Source organism: Tupaia chinensis, unplaced genomic scaffold (assembly GCF_000334495.1).
Source record: "Tupaia chinensis unplaced genomic scaffold, TupChi_1.0 Scaffold000430_1, whole genome shotgun sequence".
Lineage (NCBI taxonomy): Eukaryota > Metazoa > Chordata > Mammalia > Scandentia > Tupaiidae > Tupaia > Tupaia belangeri.
In genome coordinates, this window is record NW_006159935.1 from 141,174 (window position 1) to 160,544 (window position 19,371).

General features: G+C 37.8%; 1 protein-coding gene across 3 annotated transcripts in view; it reads right to left on the bottom strand.

The window, feature by feature from the left end:
• Positions 1–19,371, bottom strand: part of NAALADL2 (N-acetylated alpha-linked acidic dipeptidase like 2) — a gene marked incomplete at its 3' end in the record, with an annotated part of 659,756 nt that overhangs the window by 137,561 nt on the left and 502,824 nt on the right. For all 3 annotated transcript variants that reach the window (XM_027774417.1, XM_014590332.2, XM_027774416.1), the window contains 1 exon segment: positions 17,381–17,882. In XM_027774417.1, coding sequence (XP_027630218.1) covers positions 17,381–17,874 — 494 coding nt within the window.

The window sequence follows — 19,371 nt, forward strand, 5'->3', positions numbered from 1 at the left end:
CATGACCTCTGTGGAACATGAAGTGTGTGGACTCTGGAAAGTTCTGGGCAACTTCCAGTCAAGTGAGACTGAGGAGTGTATTTGGTTTTTCTGCTAAATTCTGCATCTTTTTCTGGATTCTGCTTCCTATTACAATTTCGCTTCTCAGCATCAGACTCAGGCTGGACAAATATCCTGAGAGTAGACCATCATCTTCTCCCCAGTCCCTGCACACAGCCCCCAGAGGAGATGGGGGGCAGGTCCTCAGCACTGACCAGCTGGTTCACTCTTCACTGCCCGGCTGTTGGCTCTCCCAATGGCTTATGCGGTAGTCTTTTCACTTTCCTTCTTCTAAGAATTTTCTAGATTGCCTTCCTCGATTACTCACAAATCAAGTGCATTCATTTCAGAAACCCTCTCTAAATCATGAGGCAGAAAGAGAACATTTCGTTCATTTTATTTTACTTCCCTGGCCATCTTGTCATTTCTCTCACCATAAATTGTTCTCTTTGTTTTTCCTCATCATGTGTTGTTTTCAAATATTTTCTCTCCAATCTATCACTAAATTATTTTCCCACAGTGCTCAAATTTCTGTTTCTTGCTTACAGAGTATTGTAGCAAAACCTAATGCTGGTATTATTTGTCATTTAGCTTACCACTACACCCAACTAGGAAAATAATTTTATTTCTGGAATAAGAGTTGCGAGCAGCAATCATTATCTTTTCTACATTCATGATCCTGCAGAGAAACCTCTCCCCAATTCTGAGGACACACTCGTTGAGCCTTCTCCAATCCTCTGGTCCCAGTTTCTTCTCTCTGTGGTCACATTCTGCCAAAGGGCAACTGAAAAAGCTGCAGCAGAGCACCTCGCAACACCTGTCCCTATCCGTATGAAGGGCGGAAATTGCAGCATAAATAGATGCTAAGTAAACCCACGTGAACATCACTGTTTCATTTCATGTCTGTGAAGGTACTCTTCGCACTGAGATTGCCTGCAGTCTTAAAAAGTTAACACACACCACTGGGTGTCACACCATAATTGCATATCATCAGCAAAGTACAACTCATTTAAAAGATCTGCAGCAGATTAAATAGAACTATGAACTCATGAATCTGAAATTAACATATCTTTATATGGTTCTTGTAGACTAGAATTGAGCTATAACAAAGATTTTTTCCCCCTTTTATTATCCAGACCATATCAGTTCTGTAAATAACTGAACTGAGGAGAAAAAAAAAAAAAAAAAACTGGAAAAGATGATGTTTTTTTTAAAATATCCAGTTCTAGATCCTTACAACTAGGCTATTTTGAGAATAAAAATAGAACCTTAAATAAATTATCATATCTTCAATAATTTTACAGATAAGTAGAAATTAAGCAGTGATTCTTATCTGGAAAAGTTAAATTCCAATCTAGAATATTCCAAATAATAGAAATTCATCAAAAGTAATAAAAATCTCCTCACTATCACCTCCCCCTTCTGATTGAAGTTCTCTGTAAGTGAGTTTGTCTTCTTTGTCTGTTGTTATTTAATTTATGTGTTTGTGCATGTGATGGCAAAAAAACAAGAGCTTAGTAAAGAACGAGTGAAGAGCTTAGTAAAGAACGAGTGAAGAGCTTAGTAAAGAACGAGTGAAGAGCTTAGTAAAGAACGACTCTATGGAGTCCCCAAGCAAGGACAGCAAGGACATGGGCCAGGCTGGCCAACCAGGTAGCTGCTGAGGAATCCTACAGTTTCAGAGGCCCCTTAAGGAGGCACGAAAGGGACAGGTCCACCCTTCCAGAACAAGATGGGGGTCCGTCTGAGGCTGAACTGACAACTTCATCCAAAATTGTCATCTAGAGCCCCTGTGAGTCACAGTCCATCTCTTTATTCTTTTCTTCCTATCATGCTTCGTTTCTATAAACAAGTGAGCTTCTATTGCCTGGGTCTGGCCATGGGAACACAGACAGCAGCAATGCAGGGATCCTGTATGCTTTATGCAACACGCAGGCCCTAGTAGGTAGCTCAGGACCCAGTGCGCAGGGTGCCCTCAGTAAATAGTGATTAGCACCAATAAATGCACTGGGGTTGAAAGGCACATCGAAAAGTCTTGTAATGGTAGGCCATCTGGTGTCTTTACATTGTAATATAAGTTATTATTTTATTTTATTTTTTTTTGAGAGGTTTTTTGCTCTAGGGCGTGTGCGCTAGCCAGACAGACAGAGAAAGACAGAGACAGAAAGTGAGAAATCACTCCCCAGGGAGGATGGCCACGCTGCAATCCTTCTCCTCCATTCTACTCTTGGGATCTTGGGCACGCACGCACACGCGCCCAGCGTGAGTTTTAGGCCACCAGGTCCGGGACACGAACCGCGGTCGGCTACATGGGAATCCAGCGACATAGCCAGTACACTAATTGCTGGTCCCCACAGTATAATATAAGTTTGATGAAAAAAAATATAAACCTTTAAATTAGAAAGTTGAAGTGTCTCTTTTCCCCTAACAGCACACAGCTTGACCTTCCATCTGACTCCCTGGCACTTTTCTATAGGAAGAGGCACTCTGCTTATTATTATGAGCAGGTTTAATTATTTGACTGAAGCATAATTTAAAGTAATAAAGCAGAAAGAACAGCTCTTAAAGAAATGTAGCTCCTCTACTTAAAGTAAGAAAGGTGAGGGGACTTAGAGCCGGACCATTTATTACACCAAACAGCAACTGCTTCAGACCCAGCAAGAACAAAAATGGATACAGAAGAAAAAAGAAAGGCAGAAGGTAAAAGAAAATCTGCAAGCTCCTATCTGAAGGAGAAAAACCTCCAAGGAGTTACAAGAAGTAACAGCCTTTTTACTTTGGCTGCCTCACTGGGCTAAAATAAATATTTGTCTACATTTGCTCTTTGCTCATATGAAATAGCAAGACACATTTTGAAACATCCAGTTAAATTAAAATATGCCATCCAGACACACGTAGGAGAACCATAGTAGGGGGATATCAGGCTAATAAATTGGAGTTTTTAAATCTGTGTAACAACGTGAACTACAATATTGGTACAAGCTGATCTTACAAGGTGTTCCCTGCAGAATAGTTAATACGATAAAACCAAGGGAAGAAATAGAAAACGCCCACACTTATTTTATTTTTATTGAAGGTAAAAACCACCTGCACATATTTCTGTTCAAAGAAAAGAGTTTGGTTTCATTTCTTTTTTCTTTTCTTTCTCTTTCTTTCTTTCTTTCTTTCTTTCTTTCTTTCTTTCTTTCTTTTCCCCCTGTTAATACGATAAAACCAAGGGAAGAAATAGAAAACGCCCACACTTATTTTATTTTTATTGAAGGTAAAAACCACCTGCACATATTTCTGTTCAAAGAAAAGAGTTTGGTTTCATTTCTTTTTTCTTTTCTTTCTCTTTCTTTCTTTCTTTCTCTCTTTCTTTCTTTCTTTCTTTCTTTCTTTCTTTCTTTCTTTCTTTTCCCCCTCACAGATAGAAATGTCCTCCATAGAATTGCTTCTTGTTCTTCCAGAATTCTATTTGCATATTTTAGAACTTGTTAAGGTGCTCTCTGTGATTTAGAGAGTTTATAAAAAAGGTAATTTGATCTCAAACCATAGTTTTCTTTCTTTATTTCTAATAGTGAAAGCTGTATACTCTTCTGAGAAGTGAGCCATGAGAGGAAGGCATTAGCTTGCCTTGTATTAGATAATAAAAAAGTTTCACAGGGGACGAGTTACATATTATGACATTGTGAATATAAGGCTCATTTGGATTTAATTCATTACTACATCATGTTGCACAGGAAAGCAATTTTTAAGCAATAGAAGTGCACTTCATTTGTAAAGAGCCCAGCTATCACACACAATCAGTCATTGAAGGCAGAAACTGATTTCCCAAATCAGGCATATAAAATTTAATATATTTGCTCCAGTTATAATGAAAAAGAATGGAACTTTAGTGTTATTTTTTTCCAGATAAGAATGACACTTTCTTAAAAATTTGAGAAGTATATTTTTGCTTGGGTAGTTCACTATATTTTGATGCCACAAACTAAGTTGAAGAAAATGATTAAATACATTTAGAAAAATATTTGAGGGTCCAGCAGGTGGCACGGTGGTTAAGGGTACTGGATTTCCATATTGCCAACCATGATTCGAGTCCCAGACCTGGCAGCTTGCTTTCTCTCTTTCCCCTCTTTCTCTTTCTCTCTCACTCTGTCCCTCTCTAGTCAAATTTAAATTAATTAGTTAATTAATTAATTTAATTGAGTAAAATAATTCTTTAAATAATATTTGAAATACTTGTTAGATACATAGAATATAACTTTAAGTTCTATATTTCCATAAACTTAATATTAATACATTAAAATATTTTAAATTGTTAATTAGTGAAATCATGGTAATGCTGAGTATCAGCAATTTTCAAAAAATTTGATATCAATTTTTCATATTATCAGTTTAATCCTGAAGACTGACTAAATTATTTAAGAATTTAAAAACTGTAGTCAAATTATAATGGCTTATTTCTTAATCTGTGTGTATTAATCAGGGTCCTCTAGGGAAACAGCCAGCAGAGAGAGAGAGAGTGTGTGTGTGTATGTTTGTGTGCATCCATGTATGTGTGTTAGGGAGAGAGAGAGAGAGACTTTTTAGGTTGTTGGAAAAGTCATGTATAGTTTTTTTATGTCTTTTTATGCAAAAATGAGTCATGGCATTTCCAACAACTCAATGTTTTAAGGAATTGGCTCACATACTTGTGAAGGTTTGGCAAGTCCGAAATCTACAGGGTAGACGTCAGTCTGGAGACCTGGGGAGAGCACAGCTTGAGTTTAAAGATGGTTGAGTGGTAGAACTCCCTGTTCTTCCAGGAGGTCGGCCTTTTACTCTTAAGGCCTTCAATTGATTGGATAAGACTCCCAGCATAATTATTGGCACTAATCTGCTTTATTCAAAGTCTACTGATATGAATGTTAATCACATCTTTAAAATCCCTTCATAAAAAAATCTAGAGTAATATTTAAGCAAATATCTGGGTATTATGGCCTAGCTAAGTTGATAAATTATGCTATGGTTATATAACCATTAAGAATTTGAAAAATAAAATTACCAATCTTCTCTGTGATAGTTCTTCAGGATAAGGGGAGAGTGAGGAGTTCATCATCTATCTTTGTTACCTGAATTACCCACCAACTTTATTTTCACCCATTCAGAATTTTTTTAACTGACTCTAATAAGGTACCTATACTTTTTAAGATATATTTTTGCTATCGGATGCTTGCACTCACCAGAGAGAAACAAAGTGAGAAATCATCTCCAAAGGGGAATGGTCAGGCCACAATCCCTTCTCCTCCAGTCTCCTCGGGATTTCGGGCATGCTCGCATATGCACCTGGCATAAGTTCTAAGCCCATCAGGTCTGGAACTCAAAACACAGCAGATGATGTGAGAGTCCAACGACGTAACCATAACATCATTTGCTGTTCCCAGTACCTAACTTTTAAAATATTTGCTAGAAGGCATGGGCAATTGCCAGAGAGGCAGGACTTGTGGGTGTGTGTACGTGAGAATGCATCCCCACGGGGCATGGTCACGCCACAATCACTTGTCCTTCACTTCTCCTTTTTTTGGGATTTCGGCCACACCCACGTTCACACACACTTGCACGCACACAATCACTAGCATGATTTTTCATGCTGCCAGGTCCAGGTCTTGACCACACAGTCAGTTATGTGCCATCCAACCCACTTAGCCATCTTGCCACCAGCTGACCAAAGTACTTAATTTTCGTTGGCATACTTTGCATAAATAATTTGTTTTAAAATATATTTTAATTTGAATGTCTGTGTAAACCACCCTTATGAGATTATGAAATTTAGATTTTTAGCTGAATATTTCAAATACCTTGTTTAATTTCAAAAGCATAGATTAGAATTTTCAGATTGCAAATCTCAAAGGACCATGCCTGCCATTTGAATCTTGATTTCAGTGACATTAAAGAGGTACATGAAAGAAAGAAGTATGTAATCAGTTTCCAACCTTTCCGTGTTTAACTTACAATTCACTCTATGAAATGTGGTCATTACCAACTTTTTTATAGCTAGAGTGTCGAGAAGTCAAGTGAATCCACGGGAAACTGACATATTTGATCCTCAAAGAAAAAGCTTTGTTATTTCCTTGTACTACATCTGACTGATCTTGTTCCTTTTTTTTTGGAATGAATAAGATCAAGAAGTGAATGGATGGAAGGGCATATTATAGTCATTGCTGGAAAAAGATACAAGAAAAATGTGACTAGCCCTAAGGTGGATCCATTTTGAACAGACAGCCCGTTGGCACAGATGGTCTCAACGTCTCTGATGCCACTATTTCATGGACAGTGGAACACAAGTCTCTGCTATAATGTAAAATACATTCCTCTAACTAAGAATACAACAAAAATCAAATTAGAAAAATGAATGATTCTTAATATTTTGATCCTTAAACATAACTGCATCTCCATATTTTGTATCAGGGGTTGAGTGAAAAAGACTAAGGTGAGAGTTCTCACTGCAGAAGTAAGTAACATAATCTTGGTATATAACTAAGTGGGTAAAACAATCTGTGCGTGTGTGAGTATACATGTGTAAGGCAGAGAGCAAGGCTGGGGTAGAGAAAAAGAAGTATCCTTTGACCTTGACCATCAGAAAGGGAAGAAAGCAAGTCTTTAGGCAGAAATGTGCCTAGGCTGGGTTAACGTCATGAAACTGACACTGGCAGGCAGAGAGAGAGAGAGAAAGGGCTCTAGGTATGCCTCATAACCTGTGATCATGAGGCACTTGGTTTTCAGGTGCATGCTTTCATTTCTTTATAGAAAAGGAATGCTTTCAAGATTAAGCAGGATGCCATTAAAGACCACAGTGACTAAAGGAGTACCTGGAATATGGTAGACACTAAACTCATGTTTACACAGGAGAGAAAATCCTCTACCTGCAAACCAACTCTCTAGGATATGCTCTGAGAAGGTAGATACAATGTGCTCAAAACACAAAGGATTTTGTGTGTGTGTATGTGATGTGTGTGTGTGTGTGTGTGTGTGTGTGTCTGTGTGTGTGATTTTAACTTAAAATTTCAGTAAGATACATGAATAATAGAAATGTGTTGAGTATAATAGTATTTTATTTTAGAAAAAGATAATCCACATGAAAGTGAAGATTCATCCAAATCTGTATTCTGGCTTCATTTTCTAATGCAGTAAAGATTTACTAAGTCCTATAACTTGGATATTATGCTAGATCCATAGTTCTGTCTGCTGTGAGCTAGAAAGTGATTCATGCCAACAAAAGGAGAGAAAATGAATTCCTGAGAAAGAGGAAAAGAGAAAGAGTTGAATTGGCATGAGCTCTGTAAGAGTTCCATGAAGGAGCTGCCCCTAGGTGAGGTCTCAGAGGACGTAGCAGTGCTTGAACAACTTAGGCACTGTGACAACTAAACACATGGATGGTCTCCTCCAAGCAGGTCATCACAGTCAAAGGTCCCTCTCAACAGTCCTCACTCATACTATTGGTGAGTGCTGCTGGGGTGAAATACCTAGGGATTGAGAGGGGCATAAACTTTCCTCCATAAGTTGAATCCAATCAGTTAGTAACATTCTTCATAACACTCAGAAATTCCTAGTTAAGAAGTTGCCTTATCTGATGTGCAGAACAATGAAACATCATGCATAATTAAGTAAATTTTATCCTATGTATTCCTTTTGTGATTAAATTTAAGACAATGTACATTTGTTATCTGGAGAGATCAATAATAGAATAGCTAATTGCTTCCTTTAGGAGCCATTACTCTATTATTGTTAAATTCATTCTGTTATAATTTGCATAAATTGAATTATATGCACTTTTGTTATATATTTACATGTCTTTTTCTTCAATTAAAATAGTTGTTGTTTTATTGCTTTCTTCATTTCTCCCAATTTTCCTGTTCTTATTCCCTCTAATACTGAAATAGAAGAGAAATGAAAAATAGGAAGTCTAGAGAAGAGACCAAGAATAAAATAAAATGGGGAGAAACTAAAAACAGTTGGAAAGTAAGACTGGAAGCTAGCCTACAACAGTTGTTGGCATCATCATCATTCGATAACAGCAAAACCTTGCATTTGTACAAAAACGTAACACAAACTCATATTCCTGTGAGGTCAGGGAAGGGACAAAGCACGGATGTGTAACAGCCTCTATAGTGCTCGGATAGCCATGAGAAACTTCCGTGGGTCTCCATGAATTCTACAGTCAGGCTATCTTTAGGGAGGGCTCCCTTGTCGCCTTCATTGGATATTGGAGGGAGTGTGTTGTTGTCAGTTTTGCTGAGAGGAAACAGGTCAATTGTGCATTTTTTGGGAAAAGGAAGGGCACAGTTCATGAGTAAGAGGAAACAAACACAGGTGGGCGTAGTGGACAGGGAGAGCTGGAGAAGGAGGAGACTGTGTGAGCAGAGGAAGACAGGACAGTAGTGCTGTAACAGCTAAGCAAGCCATGTCTGCTGAAAGGTGGGAGAGAAGACAGCAACAGTTTAGTGTCTGAAGTCATAGGATGGTAAATGAGGGCAGGTGAGTAACGATGGGGCAAAAAGGAAAACTATATATTTGATTTTTAGGTAGCTTGAACAGCGATTTTCCTCTGGTAGGTGACTGACATCATATGGAAATAAAAATAGAGTAGATGCTAAAACACAGGGTTCTAAGACATTAGTCTCTGGTGTGACAGGTGGCTATGAGTCTCCTTCCTTGCTGCAGCTAGTTACCCTGGTAAAAGTTTAGAATTTACCTTTCCAGAAGGCAGAAACTCATCCCTACACTTTAAATAAATCTTATTTATCATACGATCCAGCATGAAGACACTATAGGATAAGAATTTCAAATCCTCTCTAGAGTACCTCTGATCAATTAGTTAGGGCTGCTAATAGGATTGGGTTGAAAAGAATTGATCAATTAGTGAGGGCTGCTATGAAAGTTGGGCTGAAAAAAATTCTGAAGCAAAGTCGGAGTACAGTAATAGAGAAAACCCTATGTCCCAGCACAGAAGGAACATAAAACAGGAGGTAGCGGTAGGTATGAAGCAGATTTGCCTTTCCGTTAGTTACATGTCATTAAAGCCAGGTTAGCAAACCAAACCAGTGTCAACTGTTTAAGTAGTAATATATACAAATCCACCACTCAGGTCATCACACGTAAGATAATTAATCATACTATTTAATTGCTAAAGGAAGTTATGGAAGAAGAAGAAGAGAAAGAAGAAGTAGATAGAAAAAAAAATAAAATCATCTGTAAAAGTATATTACAAAAGAGAAAGCAAACTAGACTTGGGAATCCATTTCAACTCATTATATTAAATTAAGTAATTACTAAAATATGCTTATATCTGGAAAATATTATTAACTAGGTTTCCAGACAAGGTCTCATTAATCATGGTTTGATAAGATAATTTATACCATTTTCTAAACTTTCTGAGGAGTCCATTTTATTATGTGTATTAAGATCATTCTACAAAGTAACTTAACTTATGCTTAATTATGAAAAATATTGTCCCTGTCCAAGTAATTCAGACATTTAAAAATAGATAAATATCTAGAGACTTTATTTATGGTTAATTTAATTTAAGTCAACAAATAAAATATACCTACTGAAGAAAATCCAAAAAGATAGGATAACATATACCAGCTGACTATTTTCTATTAAATTTTAGTTTAGGAACCTGCAAAGGTCATGGGAAAAATAACCTATCAAAGCCACGGGGAAACGCCTTTAAGAGAAGTTCACACATGCAAAAAGGAATACACATGGTCCATGGACAATTAATGTATGAAAAGCATGTCAACCTTATTTCTGACCTAACAAAAACAAATAAAAGTAATGATAAACTAGAAGGATGGTGGCTCTGTAAGGCAATGTGGTAACATAGACCAAACAACAAAGCAAATTTAAACTCCCTGAAGCTGTGATTTGCTTCCATAAATTTTTCAGATGGGAATAATTAAATAAGCACACAAAGATTTATGTACAAGAATGTTCATAAAGAAAACCTAAACGTCCATTTATAAGGAACAGGTTGAATAAATTACATGACATTCTTATAGTAGAATACCAGGCAGTATTTTAATGTAATGATTTAAGTCTGTATTTATTGACTTGAAAAGTGGTTCTAAATATATTTTAAGTTAAAAAAATTCTAGAGCAGATATGAAGAGAATATTCATTGGCTAATACAATTTTGCTGGTTGATGGGGAAAGATAGAAATAACAAAATGAATTTTTTAGAAGTGCTAAGATTAGGGGTGGTTTTTTAGAATATTCTATAAAATATTTGAATATGTTGCACTTAAAATTAGAAAAAAAAATGCTTTTTCCTTTAAAAAATGAAAGTGTATTATCCATAATTAGAGTTTAACATATTTTCTTCATTTTTATCTCACTATTTCACAGCATCTGTAGCTGTCAAAGGCAAACACATCCCTGCATTCAAAAATATATTTGCCTCATTAGCTCATCCACTGTAAATATCTTATTATGCTATTATATTTGCTAACTTTGAACTTTTCAACAGTTTTTATTCTGTTCAGCAATGTGCTTACAATTTTTACATGCATACATACCATCCTGTCAAAAATATATATAATAAATACTAATGACTTTATTATATAATACAGATAAAACACTGTACTTCCCACAGTCAAGTTTCCACTCACTCAATGCATTCCGTCAACAGTCCTAGGTAATTGCATTTTTTAAAGAATTATTTTATTTAATTGTATTTATTTATTTTAATTTGACAGAAAGAGACAGAGGGAAATCCCTTGCGAGAGAGAGAGAGAAAGTGAGAAGGCAAGCCGCTAGGTCTGGGACTTGAACCACGGTCAGCCATGCGGGAGTCTGGAGTCTCCTACCACCACGCCACCTGCCAGCCCTGGTAAATGTGTATAATTTATACAACTTGAGCAACAGCCTAAGTAGTTGAAGCTAAAGAGACTATGGATCCTCAACACAGAGTCTCAAAAGTCTCTGGTCCCAAAAGGATAATATCAATACTCTGTCCTGGGGATTAGAAGTAGATAAAAACATATTGAAAAATAGTAGCTGGCATTAGGAGAGGGTGTAGGACTATACATAATCTAGCACAGATGAGGAAGGAGTAGTCCCTTGGGTGGTCAATGCTTTAGTGAAAACCTGAGAACTACAGCTACTCAGGTTCCCAAAGAAGACTGGATCCAGATTTCAGACCAATGAGACCTAACCAAATGAATAATATCTAAGGAGTCATGGCTTCAGCCACTAACTTAATGTAAGTAACTTTTTTTTCTTTTTTTTTTTCCCTTTTTTAAGTTTTGCCACAGGGTGCATTCACTTGCCAGAGACAGAGAGGAACAATGAGAGACAAAGTGAGACATCACCCCCCAACAAGAGCAGGCCACACCTCAATCCCTTCTGCATTCTCCCCGTGATATTTTAGGCACACACACACGCACACACCTGGTTGACTTAAGCTGCGAGGCCCAGGACTCAAACCATGGTTGGCCATGTGGGAGTCCATAGTCTTAACCACTATACCACTTGCTGTCTTCTATGTTAAGTAACTTTTAATGACCCATTTTAAATCTGATGCAGCTGAATATATTAGATATGCACCTGAATATACATCTACATACTTGGAAGATGATATATGAAAGAACTACCAGCAACTTAAAGTAGTAAGTGAATTTTCCAAATAGCAACAAGTTAAACATAGAAAAAACTGATCAAAAAAATCTTACTAGATGATTGATTAATACACACACAAGCACACACATGTCTAACATAATCTTTGTATCTCTACTCTAATTTTGACTATGTGGACAACCATCAAGTATAACTACATTTCTGACTGATTTTCTTTTATTTGCTCAGAATGATCCCAAGTACTTGGCTTAAGTAACCCTATTATCTGGGCTTCATTACTGTGTAACTCGGTTCTTAAACTGGGATATCAGAGTCGCTGTATTGCTCAATGATTTTCTATAAAGGAATATGTCATTCAAATATATTATTTTTCTGAAATATTATGTAAAAATAACAAATGTGCAAGCATGATATCAAGCAAGCATGACTTACAGAAAGTAATTATATAGCATGCTTTTGTCTCTTATATTTATTCACTATGGCTATTTCTTCCTATTTCTGGACAAAAATTCCAGCAATTCTGCTCACTGTTAATCTCGTGTTTCTCCAGTGAGTAATTAAAATGTTCAGTATTATTTAATCATCAGATGTTTGAACATTGGCCCAATTTTTTGGCTATGTCCTGACTGGGAGCCTTGTAGTCAAAGATGGAAGAGTAATTAGTGTCTCTGTTGTTTCTCTCTCAGAACTTTGGATACCTCCAGGGTTGAAATAGTGCCAGTGAGGATTGTTAAAACTGGAGCAAATGTCTGTTGTCACTTGAATATATCCTCATAAACCGGCTTATTATGCTGAATCTTACAGGAGTTCTCAGCCGAATTTTCCTCTTGTACATATTTTGTGGTTTCTTTGGAGACTCACCTGTCCCCTGACTAGAAATTTCTCACCTTCCTTTGACATGAACAATCAACTCTTCCAGTTCCTGGATTACCAGCTCCACAGCCCCCATGAGTCTGACTATACCTCCAGCTTTCCCCTCTCTGGTGCGAGTGCATTCTCTTCCCTTCTCTCTCGGCCTATAGAAACTTCATAGAAACAAGATTTGCCACACTACCATCAACTCGCCAGCCTGCCTCACATCACTTACGTTTCTCAGGCAGGAGGAAGGTATTCTATTTGAAGTAGATATCAAGTTCTTACAAGTAGTTCTGTTAAACTCTTCCCACTGAATTTGAGGCTTTCTCCTTGAGAAAAGATTGTGACTTAAAGCATACCAGCAGCTCTCTCCAAAAATCTTTCTACAATGTCCTATGTCTTAGCTTCTCCAACTTCTTAAAGGCTACAAATGGGTGACCATCTTTGTGTCTATTCTGTGCTTCTTGCTTGCTTGCTTGCTCTTCCTTCATTCTATCCTTCCTTCCTTCCTTGCTTGCTTGCTTCTTTCCTCCAAGTTCTACATGCTGGTCTTAGAAATACAGCATTGGGTACAGCAGTTGGCATAATAGTTACGTCACTGGACTCTGCATGTAGCCAACTGCAGCTCAAGTCCCCGCCCCAGCAGCTTAAAGCTCACACTGGGTGCATGTGAATCTGTGCCCAAAATCCAAAGAGGAGAATGGAGAGAAGGGACTGCAGCATGGCCATCCCCCCTAGGGTGTGATTTCTCGCTTTCTGTGTCTTTGTCTCTCTCTGTCTCTTTGGTGAGTGCACGTGCCCTATAGCAAAAGTCTCCTTTAAAAAAAAAAAAAAAAGGAAATATAGCATTAGTTATCTTACTCTTCAGCTGGAACTGAGATATCAATAGTGATACTTAAACATTTTATAGTACCTGAGGGATTTTGTTTATTTTTCTTAATGACAGAGAATATGTTGACGCATGAGATTTGAGAAGGGGAGGGACTGAGAGCAAGACACCCTGCACAGGGCTCAGTCCCTCTTGTTCCCCTTCCTCCAGGCCTCCAGCCTCCCAGGATCTCTGGCACACATGCATATGTCTGGTGTGTTTTCAGTCCTAGTGGGCTAGAAACTCAATCAGCAGTATCTGGTTTTGATAATGAGTGGTCACTTACTTAAAATCAGAACAAAGTGTATCCTCTGAATCATTAGAATAGACTTACATAATTTAAAATATTGTATCATAATATAAATATTATGTCTTTAATATCATCATAATATGAACAATCTAAATGGTAAGTTTCTATAGGGGTTGTGTGCTTGCCAGAGATAGAGAGACAGAGAGACAGAAAGCAAGAAATCCCCCCCCAGGGGCTGATGGCCACACCACAATCCCTTCTCCTCCATTCTCCTCTTAAGATTTTGGGCACTCATGCACATACACCTGGTGTGTTTCAAGCCACCACATCCGGACTCAAACCTCAGTCAACAATGTAGGAGTCCATCACTTTAACTACTATGCCACCTCTTGGTCCCAGTAAGGTGATTTTTAAAGATATATTATTATTGATAAATTAAATTCAGATCCACTTCACATGGATTTATGCATTCATTCCCTCTTAAAACTATTAATTTAATGTCCGCAGATAATGGGGCTCTAAGGATAAGCAGACAAGTTTGGCCCATTTCCTTGTGGAGTCTACAATCTAATCCATTATAGAAAGAGCATCTTTCGTATCTCAAAACTGTGACTAGATTGACAAGAGCTGACATAGCTGATGTAATGGAGAATCAATGGAGAAGAGAGATAGCCACTGATGAACAAAAGAGTGGGAAAATAAGAGCCCCAAATTGATCTTAAATTGATGAAAATAACAGTAGAAATCTGTGACATACAGAATTAATGATAAGATTATTTAGTAAACACAGGAGCTCAGAACAATGCCTGTGCTTAGCCAAGAATATTGAGAAAAACTTCTTTGGATGGGACGTTATTTGGAGAAAGTTACTATAAACAAATTTGTAGCTTTTTAAGAGAAGAGTTTGTTATTTCAATACAGAAAACACTATGACTATTCGATGAAATGTAATTGCAAATCTGTGCCCAACCATGGAATACTACCTGGGAGTATAATTGCTGATGGTTATGTTTTCATTTCTAGCTTAAAATAATTCTCACTTCGTTAATTTTGAATTTAAGAGGCAAATGTAAGCCTTATTGCCATACAGTATACATTCAGAGAGAAATAATGAATATTTTTGTTTCATTGTATCAATCAAATTTTAGATTAGTCATCTATATTTGCAGACTTGGATTTCAAAGATGTCTTTGATGCTAAAAAAAAAAAAAAAGAAAAAAAAAAAGAAAGAAAACAAATAAAGCAAAGAAAGCCAAAGGAACACAAAGAGAAAAATAATTATGTGGCATCCCTAGTAAACAAAATGCATGCCATGAAGCTCCTTGTGAATTTATAAATTCAAATATGACTTTGAACTTACTATGAGCCAAATAACAGTGGACCGGGCTAGGTTGTGAGAGTCGTTACGTCTACAAACTATAAACCAACCAGTTTCTCAGGAAAATACAATTATTCTTAATATTAAACAGACACTAATCCCATGGACCCATTTCCAGAAGATATTTTACAATAGAATGCATGTCTACAATTAAAGTTCCTGCGAATACGGTTTCATAAAGTACTTCCACACTCTCTGTTTGCGTGTTTGTTTTTGAAGACACCCGGTGCCAGGTAGATCTACTACATGGTCTGCTAGCCCTTCCCCTGCTCCCGCCCTTATAGTGGGAGCCGGTCCCTCACAGTGAGTTCCTCAGGCTCAAAGTTAGCCAACAGGACACCTGCTGGGCACTGAGAGGCACAGGAAGGGAGGAGCTGAGGTACTTTCTCTGTTTTCTGTGGTGTCTCCAGCTGAAGGTACATTTCCCTCTCCACTAGTAAAGTTCCGGCTTTCACCAGGTTACCCCCATTCCCTTGTCCGTTCATGCTAGGTTTAGCCATGATTTCATCTTGCTGGTTTCTGGGATGCTTCAGTATTCTATGACTGGCATCTGAGTTCTTCATCACTGATGGAAGCATTTCTCTACTTTGTTTTATTTATTTTTGAGAGATTTTTGCTATAGGGTGAATACATTCACCAGAGAGACAGAGACAGAGAGACAGAAAATGAAAAATCACCCACCAGGGGCATGGCCATGCCACAATACTTTCTCTTCCATTTTCTTGGGATCGTGGGCATAACACCGATGTGAATTTTAAGCCACTGGGTGAAGATTTGAACCATGGTCCACTATGTGGGAGTCCAGCGACATAACCATTACACCATCTGCTGGTCCCAGCATTACCCTACTTTAAATATCTTCTGCTCTAGGGGCCAGCAGGATGCATGGTTTCTAAGGCACTGGATTCCCACATGGCTAACAGTGATGTGAGTCCCAGACCTGAGAGCCTAAAAATCATGCCAGGCATGGGTATATACATGCCCAATCCCAAGAGAAGAAGAGATTGCAACATGGCCATCTCCCCTGAGGGGTGGCTTCTCGTTTTCCCTTTGTCTCTCTCCTGTAAGCACACATGCTCTATGGCAAAAAAAAAAAAAAAAACACAAAAAAAAAAAAAAAAAAAGAAACCTCTACGCTCTATACAGTCTATACAGTCAGGGAGTCTTCTGTTGCCTTAGTTGGATACTGATTGATATAATCATTTGTTAAAGACAATGCCCTATCTTGCAGCACATTCAATACCAACAACTTTATACTGGGAATTACGGACGGTGTTGTTGCCTGCATTTACATGTCCAGAGATACTTGTGCCAAAGTAAAGAGCGGACACAGAAAGGCGCAGGGCATGTAGTCTCATCAGTCACTCAGGTGTGATCTTCAGAAGGTGGATTAGAATTCACCAACAAAATACACCTGACATTTCCACACATGAATTAAACGATACACCTTCAGTAGACATGCTCTCCTGGGAAGATTCCTAGGAATGCACACCTGCCAACAATTCTGCTGTGATAAATCAGTGTAACCCAGAAAATATACCCTGGGAAGCAGTAACACTCTGCTCCATCTACCTACAAACTACATATATGTGTCACCTAGGACTGTCTTTTTTTGCTGCAAATATGGCGGCTCTAAGTGGAATGTAATGTAATTGTAGTCTTCTCCTTCCACTTCCTCACTTCAAACTAAGAAAGTCTTTACAACTCAACATGCAGATTAGTAATATAACAAACCATATGTTCAGTTTATCCTTTAGTTCTATGACATCAGTGAAGCTTTTCCAAAAACTCAGACGAAAGTCCTATATAAGAATATTTTCTTACAACTTAAAAATCAACACATTTCAGGCTAGAGAAGTCATGTGAAAAGTCACCTTAAATAGCTTAAGAACAGTCCGATGTGTGGAACCTACAATATTTAAATAGAAAACATTTATTGCAAGGCTTGGAGATGAAGGAGGTCAAAGTATCAATGCATCTCTCAGTAACTGAAGACAGTTACTTTAGTCCATAAAACAGGTTTATTTTATTCTGATACCATTAAAATTTTCAACCATATGACTGACATCAATCTTTATTACATGTATACCTGGCAATATTTGCATCCCAATTTGGCCTGGCTGGGTGTTCCAGAGAAAGAGAATGCATTGGTACAATCTTTTCATCTCTATAGTAATTATGGGTCTCACTATTAAGTCATAAAACAGCATCATAAATTAGTATGCAGTGCGATAGATACGAAAATGTGTAACCCTCTGTGAAGCTTCTACTCTTGGTGTGCTGGCAATCTGTTTCTTAGGTTACAAAATGAACTTAAGCCAGGGAAAAATGAATTATTAGACATCTTCCCCAAGAAATGCATTCCAGTAACACCCCTTTTTTCTCCACCTACCTGAAAGTCTTCTTAATGTCTTCTGCTTGGATTGTCTTGAGAATCTCTTGGTATAACAGATGATCAACTGTTCCTGAAGACTCAGTCTCTGAAGAACAATTCGTATGTGTATAATAACCTATCAAAATCCCCAAAATAAATAAACTAGTAGCTGTGCAAAGTATTTTTAAAAGGTGGCAAAAGTTGCAGCGATTGCTCTTTGGTACAGATCTTGTATAATGGGTAACGTAATCAGACTCTTCTTGAAGTCTCTGGAACCTTCCTTTGGGTGAAGTTGCTGGTTGAATGGAATCAAGATTAAGGTCCACAGTCTCTACATGGCCCAGGTTCTGATTCTCAGCACTATCTAGCTGGAACTGGTCAAAACCAGGCTCCTCTAGTTCCTTCTCCATGTCCCACTCCAAGTCAAGGGCAGTAGCTTGAAGGTCATCACTGTCTAAGTACTGAGAGTGTCCAGCAGCTCTTTGATCTGCACTGACCTTCTGATAGGCCATCTTTTTACCTGTAAAAATAAGACAAATTCATTTTCTTAAAGTAAGCACATTTAAAAAAAATACTCGCAAGGTGAAACATAAGAAAACAGTAAACTATGTTAACAACTATCAAATTTCATTGATTACACTCAAGGGAAATACATATGCCCTATAGAAAGTAATACTTTAGGTAATTATTTAATATGATGTTTTTCTGTTGATATTATATGTAGGGACAAAAGATAAAAAGTGAAAAAGAAGATACCTGGTGGAAAAGCCATGAGAAGTCAAAAATATTATACACGCATTAGACATATACCATTGACCTTCGAAGTTCAGGAGAATACCAAGTCACAAATACACAACTGTGTTGAAGGATGATATATGGCAATGAAAGCAAAATAAAATTTATACATTTTAAAAATAACTTTTTATAAAAATAAGGATAAGTACCATAAAGCTATGACTTGGTAAGTTCATGAGGGATAAAACAAACGAACAAACTAAATAACTCTGAGATGAACACATTGCCAGAGCTACGTTCTAAAACTCACACATTTAGGATAAGAAAGGGCAGACAAGTAAATGAAGTACAACAAACTCTTGGAAAAGTTCAGGGAGGAAGCATGCATTTTAAAAGGACCAGCAATTGGCATAATGGCTATGTCGCTGGATTCCCATGTAGTCGACAGCAGTTCGAGTCTCGGACCTTGTGGCTTAAACTCACGCCGGGTACATGTGTGCCGAAGATCCTGAGAGGAAGATGGAGGAGAAGGGATTGCAGCATGACCACCACACTGGGGGGTGATTTCTCACCTTCTGTCTTTGTCTCTCTCTGTCTCTCTGATGAGCTCATGTGCCCTATAGCAAAATCCCCTTAAAAAAAAAAAAAGGATATGCATAGATTTCAATTTCCTTTTTCTTTCTTTTTTTTAAAATTTTTGCTATAAGGTACATGCACTCACCAGAGAGAGACAGAAAGAGAGGGAAGGGAAAGTAAGAAAGCATCCTCCAGGAGAGAGGACCACACCACAGTGTCTTCTCCTTTATTCTCCTCTGGGGGTTTTGGGCACTCAAGCACATGTGCCAAACATGCTTTTCAAGCCACCACGTCCCAGACTCAGATCACATAGTCTACCATGTGGGATCCACCCACCTTAACCACTAAGCCACTGTCTGGCCTGTATTTCATGTTTGTTTGTTTTCTTGCAGCAAAATAAAATAGTACTTTAATCCTGTTTTTCCCATCAATTTTCAGAAGTTCCCTTTCATCACTCGACAGAAACAAGAAGCAAACTATGGTAATACCACACAGTCATAAGTAACCAAAAGGATAGGGAATTGCTAAGGCTATTACGACTAAGATCTTCCAGGAAGTAGCAACCTCAACTGGCCTGGTCAGTGGACTGTAAATAAGAGTCTTAGATGGCCCTGATCCAAAGAGAGAAGCCTTTTGCCAGCCTAGGAGAGCTTGGTTTGTAACCTTGCTACAGGAGCAGCAGATGGAGGGCTTTCTTC